Source organism: Sinocyclocheilus anshuiensis, unplaced genomic scaffold, assembly GCF_001515605.1.
Source record: "Sinocyclocheilus anshuiensis isolate Anshui unplaced genomic scaffold, SAMN03320099.WGS_v1.1 scaffold140, whole genome shotgun sequence".
Taxonomy (NCBI): Eukaryota; Metazoa; Chordata; class Actinopteri; order Cypriniformes; family Cyprinidae; genus Sinocyclocheilus; species Sinocyclocheilus anshuiensis.
This window is the reverse complement of record NW_015554147.1, coordinates 1553877-1563876: the sequence shown is the minus strand read 5'-3', so window position 1 is coordinate 1563876 and position 10000 is coordinate 1553877. Positions and strand designations below refer to the sequence as shown.

The 10000-nt window shown below is 37.5% G+C and overlaps 1 protein-coding gene across 5 annotated transcripts in view; it reads right to left on the bottom strand.

Annotated features, from left to right (window-relative positions):
- The window catches only part of LOC107670633 (glycosyltransferase-like protein LARGE2), a 134315-nt gene that overhangs the window by 22609 nt on the left and 101706 nt on the right, over window positions 1-10000 (bottom strand). The window contains exon 1 of one of the 5 annotated variants that reach the window (XM_016463298.1): window positions 8029-8281. The exons of the other annotated variants lie outside the window; for them this stretch is intronic. Within the exon in view, the coding sequence (XP_016318784.1) occupies window positions 8029-8151 (123 nt within the window). The 5' untranslated portion in view covers window positions 8152-8281. Of the gene's footprint in view, window positions 1-8028; window positions 8282-10000 lie in introns of those variants that run through there. 5 annotated transcript variants of the gene reach the window in all.

Here is a 10000-nt window from a genome sequence, read left to right as displayed (position 1 = left end):
TTCCATGAAGAACCTTTAAGATCAATGAAACCTTTCGATTCACTTGACATCTTTAATAAACATTGTCATTAGATGTCTTTTTTTTATGTTTTTGAAATGTCTGAAATTCTTTTTTCCAAAAACATATATGTAACTGACATCATCACCAAGATCACATTTGAAGAATGTACACATGGCCTCAAGCTGCAACAGCAATTTAATAAAAGACACCAAAGCTCAATAATGACATGTATTCATGACAAAAATCAGAATACACTATTTGTATAGTTAATTAGCCTAGCGGCTGTTGATGTGGTGCATTAGCATGTTAATATACAACACGCACCCACAGGTGGGCATTAATCATCTATTTTACAGCACATTGAATCGAGCTCATCCATTTACAATTACCAGCCTTATAAACTTACTTTATATTTCTTTTTATTACATCGGACATCTGTATTTCTCAATAACTACTATTTACAAAGAAACACCGGGCTAAGAAAAGGTGATTCCAATCCGAAAATGCCCAGACAAAAATCACATATAGACTAAACTCTGATACAAAATCCAATTCATCCGAAATCCAAAACCTTTGGCTGTTTCCCTCTTCATGATGTCATTGGACACATCTACCTGACCACACACCTAATTACAGTTAAATATTTTTCTCTCACCGGACTCCCTTCTCCTCCTCTCCTGTGATTTCAGACTTCACAGGCCTCCTGGTGGTGGACGTCCAACAGTAAAGGTCAGCTGGTCGTAAATTCAAACAGCCAGGTTCCCACTATGTGCCCCCTTGCAGTTAGAGAACGTCTTTCAACTGCTGCCAGCACAGGAGTCATCAGAACACAGTTAATTACCCCTCTCACCCTCATTACACCCAGTTGGTTCTAAAACTGGAAATAATACATAAAGTAAATCAAAGGGATTGCACTGGACTGTACACCCTTAAAAATAAAGTTTTCAAAAGGACGATTTCACAGCAATGCCATATTATAGAAAAAAACATTTTTGGTTCCCCAAAGAACCTTTTGTGGAATGGAAGAGTTCCATGGATGTTGAAGGTTCTTCATGGAACCATTGATTTGTACCTTTATTTTTAAGAGTGTATTATATTATATATGCTCATAATGTATAATGTAATTTTTTTAATATAATGTATATTAAATATGCCCATTGTAAATCTTTAAAAAATGTATTACTCAAAAAATTGTGTGAGATTCAACACAAAAACCAGTAATGTTCATTTGACTCCTCCCATGAATTTTGATGATATTTCCAGTCCATCATGATTACTGGATAATTATTCCTTTAAAAAAATAGTTTTATGCTTCATAAAATGCTAGCCTTAAAATCTTAGCCAGACAAGTCATCCATATTTCAAGATCTTAATTTCTACCACAGAATTAAACAATACAAAAGCCAAAAAGAAAGGCATACAAGATTGAAATGACCTGACAGAATGAACACATTAATCAGTGAGTGCATCAGTGACTGTACTGCATAAAACCCATTTTAATGTTAGTGGTGACTGTAGTCAGTGTGTTTGTTTGTTTGTTTGTATGTGTGTGTTTTGTTTGTCTCTGAATTGTGTTGAGCTGACCTGTGTGGTTACCACTGTAACTGTTTGATAAATGATGTCCTTCATCACCTGACTCTGCTGACACCAGCCTTTGTTTGTTTGTTTGTTAGTCGTCTCTTATGTGTGGCTCTCTTGAACACTCAAGGCCATCCTCAACACAAAAACCAGTAATGTTCATTTGACTCCTCCCATGAATTTTGATGATATTTCCAGTCCATCATGATTACTGGATAATTATTCCTTTAAAAAATACAGAGACCAACTTTAAAACTTTAAAAACGTAAAAAATATCCAGACTTGTTTGCAGAAATATCATAGATGTGGCATCTGTTTTGAGGACCCAGAGGGGGAAAGTCTCCTCTGTTTGCATTGGCACAGGTAAGCTGAAACTTGCCTTTTCCAAAGCTGGCGGTCTGATCAGCGGCACATAAATCTCTCTGTTCATATCTCTCATCTACTGCTTGTTAATATTCTCTAAATAGAGAGAGTAAGGAGAAACCACAGATGACACAACATATAATCTCAGGGCACATCTCTAATGCTTATGGGAGTAGAATGGCACAAATGCTTTAGAGCTGAGGTCACATTGGGTTTTAACTCTCACTTTTGTGTCTTATATTACAAAACCTGCCTATTCTTGCTCAGACTGAACACTAAAACGCCACCTCAGCCAAATCTGTACTGCCCGGTTCATCTTTCCAAACAGGAAATGCATGCAGTTTATGGCTTCGGTTTAAGATGCTTTTTAATAGGTCACTTTGCAGAGGATCTTTATGACACAGGTCTTTTATGGGGTGAAAGGCCTCCATCCAAATCCATTAAAAGACAGGGAAAGAGTGATAGTGAAAGTAAAAAAGGAAACAAAGCAAGAGAGAAGCAGAGAGCTGGGTCAATGTGGGCTAGCTGGCAGCTTTCATAAGGATCTTTAGTTGAACAAGCAACGAGACTTGCAAGCCTGCTCTACAAGGACAGGTGTCCTAGTAAAACAGGAATTACTGGGGTTGTATAGTGGAGGGAGGTGAAATACAATACATAACATTCAGCCCCCGCTGGCTTTTATAGCTTACATACTCATCTCATCTGCAGTACACATTAAACCAGAGAGCCCCTTTTAGTGCACTCCAGTATTGATCAGGGTGAACAAACTGTCCATACGCCCTCTTATCTGAACATTACACTTATCAACCTATAGAAGTTCAATGAATGTGTAAAAGGACACATCATTAGTCCTGTAACAGCTTCCATACCTCTGTACTTACATTTAGATGCTTACTTTGTAGAAAATGCGAAAACATGTAAAATGGTGTTTTGTAGTGGTTACAGAGCAGGGTAGGATCGCAAGTGTGTATTTTTTTTGTTTAAAGGGAAGAGATAGATGTATAAAATCCAATGAATAATTTTCTTTAAACTTCGATCCTTGAATCTGATTGGACTGAGCAGTGTTCCAAGAGCGACTCTTTAACTGACTTATTCAGCAGGTCACAATATTATGCCAGTAGGTGGCGACAAGTGACCATCTTTATCAACGAGTCATTTGAATCACTAACTCAACCAATTTGTTCAAAAACACTGATTCATTCAGGAACTAAAGAAAAGACTGGCTGCATCCGAAATTGGATACTTCCTTACCATACAATAGATGAAAAAGCATGTGAAAAGAGTAGTATGTCTGAATTCATGGTATTCATAAAACAGTAGGCAAAAACTATCAGCACAATTTTGAAGTGCGCATTCAATGGACACTACTAAACCATGAGGCCACGAGAGAGGTTTTATGAATGGCAGTGAAGCAACGCAACTGACACTGTAGGTCACATGACCAATGTATATCCAGATTACATTCTTACTACACACATTCACACTGTATAGAACGTAGAAAGTAATTACTTATTCAAAAGAAGTACCTATGCTCACAAGTATGAGATTTCAGATACAGCCATTGTCTTTATAAGGGAGTCATTGAATCATTCATATGATTCGTTCAAAAATGAGTCAGCGGCCGCTGAACCATTCAGTTAAAATGTATTGTTCAAAAAGCTGATCTTTTAAGAGCGAAACAAGTGACAGAGCGACTCACTAAATCATTCAGTCAACAGATTCATTCAAAATACTGATTCTTTCAGTAACAAAACATCAGTACTGTGTTTTATGGCTTCATTTTGAATTATTCTTGTTGGCAATAGTAAGTATAGTAATTAATAAATTACTCAGTATTACCTTTATGTACATTGATGTTGTATAAAAGCAATATCACACTCGCAATCGAGGTTGTGCACTGTCACCATTGTGCCCTTAAGCAAAGCACTTAGAGTAACCCTATGTTACAGTGGGATTGTTCTTGTAACAACTGTATGTAATCTGCTACATAATGTAGATAAATATTTCATCTATTCAGCTCTGTCTTTGTCATGTTCTATTGGTGGACAGCACAGGTGGGACCAGAGCTCCACTGCTGCTGTCATTCACAGTATGATAATGCCATTAAAATTTAATGGAGTCTCCGTGGACAAGACCTGGAATTACATCGGCGTTACCCTTTTAAATGAGGGACATTGTAATCGTGAATATAATCAGGGACAAGATCTTTTTGATTAAATCACAATCATTTCAGCACTGTCTGCACACACAGTGTTTCACGGGCAGTTCTGAATTTCCAAGGTCTAACTAGGAAGCTGTTCTCACATTTTAATCAGGCAGCAAAACACTGCCTTCGAAAATACCTTGTTCATAGGGTTTCCCAATATATTTGTACCATATCAGTTATTGGCTGATATAAGATTACAGGTATCAATATCAGATTTTAGATCACCTTTGCGGTCTTCTAACAGTGACTTAAAGTTAATCGTAGAAAATACTAATAGTAAAATAATTATTATTAATATTTTAGTACTGTTAAATTGTTAGTAAATCAATCAAAATTAATAAAAATGTTTCATACTGTACATGACAATGTGATGCCTAAATTCATTTCTTAAAACAAATCACTTTAGTTTTTAATGTTGTATGTTTTAATGTTGACATTTTTTTTTTTTTTGCATCTCATTTGATTTGACAGCTCCAAAATGCATTACAATGAGCTCAGTATATAATCAATCTGTCATTTATGAGGGTCTGTTGAAGGCAGCTGGCAGCAGACAAGTGAATATTTGCTGGATCGATTATTTGTATTTGTAAAATTAGTTGTATTGCCTCTTCTCTCTGAGTACAGATTTGTTGGATACTGTTGTTAATACAACACCATAAAACAGAGACAAGCATAGTGTCTGATCATTAGCGCCCCGAACTAACAGAAAATCTCTAGGCATATGTGAACTTTAAAAGGTTTGAAGACTGAACCGCACAGACCCAGGTTTGAAATGTCTCTTTCCATCTTTAAGCCACCAGAGGAGAACTGACAGCCATTAAGAACTTCTCTCCAGTGGCTTTGCAGCAAGGGATCGTGGAATATCACTCATAAAGACTCCAGTGTGCGAGTCCGTCCCCCCAGACTGATACTCAGTGCATTAGAGGGTTAATCTTCAAAAACACTGCTCTCTCCCTCCCTTGCTCAATCCCTCTCTTTCCACTTAATATCTCCTCGCATGCTGCAGTTGTCCCTTTGAGGCCTGAAATCCGGCTAATCTTTCTCTCTTCCAAGCCAGGAAACCAAATCAGCTTCTATCTCTTAGTGTCTTATAGTCAAAAAAACCACAAAGCCTCAATCATACGTCTATGTGTGTGAGCGTGAGAGAGAGATACAGATACAGACAGAGTGATAGATGATAATGAGAAAGAGAGTGCTGCCATCCGTGAGACAACCAGTACTTTAAAAAGACTTGTGCTGTGGTTGTGCATCACCAAGTCACATGGTGCAGAACAGAGCTTCCCAAACGTATCAATCCTGTGGAGATGATTCTTAAATTCCTGACAGAAACTTAGGTGGACGGATGGACGGACAGACAGATAGATGCAACTCAATGTATTTAGGCATGTAGACATGGTCAAGACAATCAAGTTCAAACTGAGCATCAGAATGGGGAAGAGAGTTGATTTAAGTGACTTTGAACATGGCATTGTTGCCGGTGCCAGGCGAGCCGGTCTGAGTATTTCAGAAACTGTGGATTTCCATGCATAACCATCTCTAGGGTTTACAGAGAATAGTCTGAAAAAGAGAAAATATCCAGTGAGTTGCAGTTCTGTGGGTGAAAAAGCCTTGTTGATGCCAGAGATGCCTTCGAACCTTGAAGCAGATGGGCTACAGCAGCAGAAGACACAAAAACAGAAAAATAAGGGGTGCATTTCACACAGCTCACCAAAATTGGACAATAGCAGATTGGAAAAAGGTTGCCAGGTCTGAATTTCTGCAGCGACATTCAGATGGTTAGGTCAGAATTGGGTGTAAACAACATGAAAGCATGGATCCATCTCTACGGTTCAGGCTGCTGGTGGTGTAATGGTGTGGGGATGTTTTCTTGGCACACTTTGGGCCTCTTAGTACCAGTTGAGCATCATTTAAGCACCACAGTCTACCGATTGTTGCTGACCATGTTGTTGATGCCCACAGTGTACCCATATTGTGATGGCTTCTTCCAACACACCATGTCACAAAGCTTTTGAATTGGTTCCATTTTCATCTTTGGCAACCTAAACTTCAAGTGAGCAACTACTGCAGATGATCATTCTTATTATATATAATCAGCGGATCTGTCTACAAACCCATGACCTTGGCATTAGTAGCGCCATGCTTAACCAGTTGAACTACAGCATTAAAATAGGTGGAATCTAGTTCATAATGTGAGGACTTTAACATACAAATTATGAAATATCAACATGTACTCCGCAACATCTGATGAATGGCAGTCACCGGTAGAGTGAAGTTAGATATTTATAAACAAAGGTTAGTTACAATGACTAATATGATTAGTTATAAAATATGAATTTCCTTGTGAAATTAGGTTATCAGGGTTGTGAGAGTATGGTGACTGTGAAATTTAACTTGAGACGATAATGATATAGATCAAAAACAACGGACTCATTTTTAAGGTAGGGTGAAATCATTCTAAAATGCTGATTTGCTGCTCAAGAAACATTTCTTATTAGTATCAATGTTGAAAACAGGTTTTACTGCGCATTTTATGATATGATTAATTAATATTTTATGGAAACCGATATTTTTATTAAATTTTTTTCAGGATTTTTTGATGAATAGAACATTCAAAAGAACAGCATTTATTTGAAACAATAATCATTTGTAATTTAATAAATGCCTTTACTGTCACTTTATAGCCTACATCAATTTAATGCATCCTATAAAAAAAAAAAAAAAAGTTTTACTAACTTTTAAACAGTAGTGTGTTTAAAACTACTGTTATATCGTATACAGTGTATATTGAAACATTGCAAATATTTAGTGTACTGTTTCAGGTTTTGTCTATTACTAGTAAGTTATCTAGAAGTCATGAATTACTGTTATTTTTCTTTATATTACTCAAGGACTTTGTCTGGTCAAGATATCTTATGTTTTTGTTATGACTTATATTTTTCATGGTCTCAAGAAAACAAGCCAAAAAAATAATGTTCAACCTCTGGGCTTCAGTATGTTTGAAAACTCATTATCATTTGGAGCCACTATGAACTTGAAATTTCTGTACTTTTCAAGGATGTGGCCCTTGTCTCGCAAACTAATCAGCACTGCATATTCCTCCCAGCTTCGGTTTCATACTGAAAATCAATGACTCCAGTTAGAGATGTCCATTCATTTAGCCCATTCATTCATTTTTCCACCTGCATAGAAGCCACATCAGAAGTGCCTGAAAGGAACATTGATCAACTCTGAAGGGTTCATCAGTAAACAGGTCTTTCCACAAAAATCTCCTTTATATTTTAAAAAGTATCTAAACTACAAAACAACAGATGAGGGGGCATTTCAGATCACCTTTAGATATTCTGAATTTTTAGCAGCCATTACTCCAGTCTTCAGTGTCACATAATCATTGCAATAATATTTAGCAATATTATTGTATTTTTGATCAAATAAATGCAGCCTTAGTGAGCACAGGGGACTTTCAAAAACAAAACAAAAAATTGCAATTATTAAAACATTTGACTGGTAGTATACATATATATTATTTGTAAGATTTATCTAATAATACTGTCCCTGGCCTAAAGTAACCCAACCCCCTCAGACACACAAAGAACCTCACCTCAGCAAACACACACCCATTAGACAGCAAACACACATACACACACACCGCTTTACAGTACTGCTGTAAAGTGCTGTAAAGCCCAAGTATCTCTACATCACAAAAACACAGCAGCTTTTACACAGTGGAGAGAAAGAAGAAAAAGTGGGACAATACCTCACGCCACAATAGAAGACAGACTCCTATCACCAGGGAGAAAAACAGAGTAAGAAAAAGGAGCCACATGCACAAAGCCTGCATTCAGTGAGCTGAAAGGGGGAGAAAGAACACACTTATCTTCACCTCTGCACAGCGCCAAGGCCAGCTCTCCTTCTCTCTCTCTCTCACTTTCTCTTCTTCTGTCTGGCAGCTTGAGCACGCTTTGACGACGGTCTGACAGCTGAATGAAGTTACAGCGCCCGGCATGCATGAGATTTTGGGCTGATATTAATCGCTAGTGGCAAACTTTGAACTGCTCTACCTGTGTTGGTTCATGTGTGTCTGAGAGGGAAAAAAGAAAAAAAAAACTCCTCCCTCTTTCCCTCCACATCTCTGCAAGCGTGCCACGGCAGGTTTACTTCTCACATTCAGATCAAAGCCACCTCTCAACCTCTCTCTTTTGCTCTGTCGTTCTCCAAATCTCTCTTTACGCTCTAAAGTATATTGTAATTGCTTTTAAAGTTACCCCACCGCCGCTGACTTTGCCATGATGGAAACACCTTCATCCCTTCTTTGAGCCTCTGCTACACCTGATTTACTAAATTCCCTTACCTCCACTGGCTCATTCACTCTCACTCCTCCTCCATTCCTCCCTCTCTATTGAAAGATGACTGGCATGGACTTAAGGAGAAAGAGGGGGGGAAGGGTGTCACCTTCCAAATAACTGTTGCTGCATGACAAAAGATGGGTTGTGCAGGAATGCAGGAGTATGGGAAGCTTCGCCTCTCCGCTGACCAGCAACATGATTCTGCAGCACAGATAGTCACACACATGCGCTCGCAGACGGCAGCTCCAGACAAGTGTAATCAAGCATTCTTATCAGACAATGAAATGGCTTGTTTTGTCATTCGGATTTCTACAGGCTCTCATTAGAAGCTCTTATCGCAGCGGACGAGCTGGAGGGTCTCTTAATGGATCATATCATCTCTTCTGTGAACTCACATTGTAAGATTCAAAGAAATTTGCTATCCCAAAAGAACAAACTGGATAATATAGAAATCAAAATGTTCCTGGTTTTATTTTGCAGGCCATTAGTGTATAAAGGCCACTTCACATGACTTATGCTATGGTTTTAACACACTGTTCATTTTTTACATGGTTTTACGTGGATGCTAGGTTGAACATTCTCCGTTTCACAGTGAAATCATCATAGTGAAAAGAGTACTGAGGGGAAAGCATTACTATGGAGCACCTGAGGGGACATGGTGAAGAAAAAAACATGAGAAGGGACTGGAAAATTTTATTTCAGTGCTTCTGCGTTTGCCTCACGAAACTTTACGTTTCTTGTAAAACTTGCATTTCGCTGAGAAGCTTGTGAGCTCTCTTGCAAAAAGCATTGAAAAACACTGAAAAAAAATGGAAACTATTTTCACTCAGAGACTGCTAGTAAATTTCACAAATAATTGCAAAGAAATGGAATGACATGTGACACTTTTAATTAAATGTGAAATTTTTAAGTCGAAAGACAAAAACAAAACATACTCAAATAACCTTTATTTACAAAATTATTATTTTATTTATTTATTGAGTGTATAGTTTTTTCCTTTCATCTCATGTTTATTGCAAGTTTCTTGAGTGAACGCAACACTATTGGTAGCAAATGCAATGCATTAAAATATAACTTTTTCTTTCAATCTCATATTTTTTCCCATTACGTCCCCTTAAGAGGATCTCATACTAAATAAGACATCGTTAAAGGGTTAGTTCACCCAAAAGTGAAAATTAGCTTGTGTTTTACTTACCCTCGGAGCATCCTAGGTGTATATGACTTTCTTCTTTCAGACGAATCCAGTCGGAGTTATATAAAAAAATTGTCTTTGATCTTTCAAGCTGTTTAATGGCACTCAAGTCAAGTCAAGTCAAGTCACCTTTATTTATATAGCGCTTTTAACAATACAGATTGTGTCAAAGCAACTGAACAGCATTAATTAGGAAAATAGTGTCAATAATGCAAAATGACAATAGTAAACACAAATTTTTCAGTTAAAGACAGTTCATCATTGAATTCAGTGATGTCAACATCCAGCTCAGTTTAAATAGTATCTTTGCAATCAAA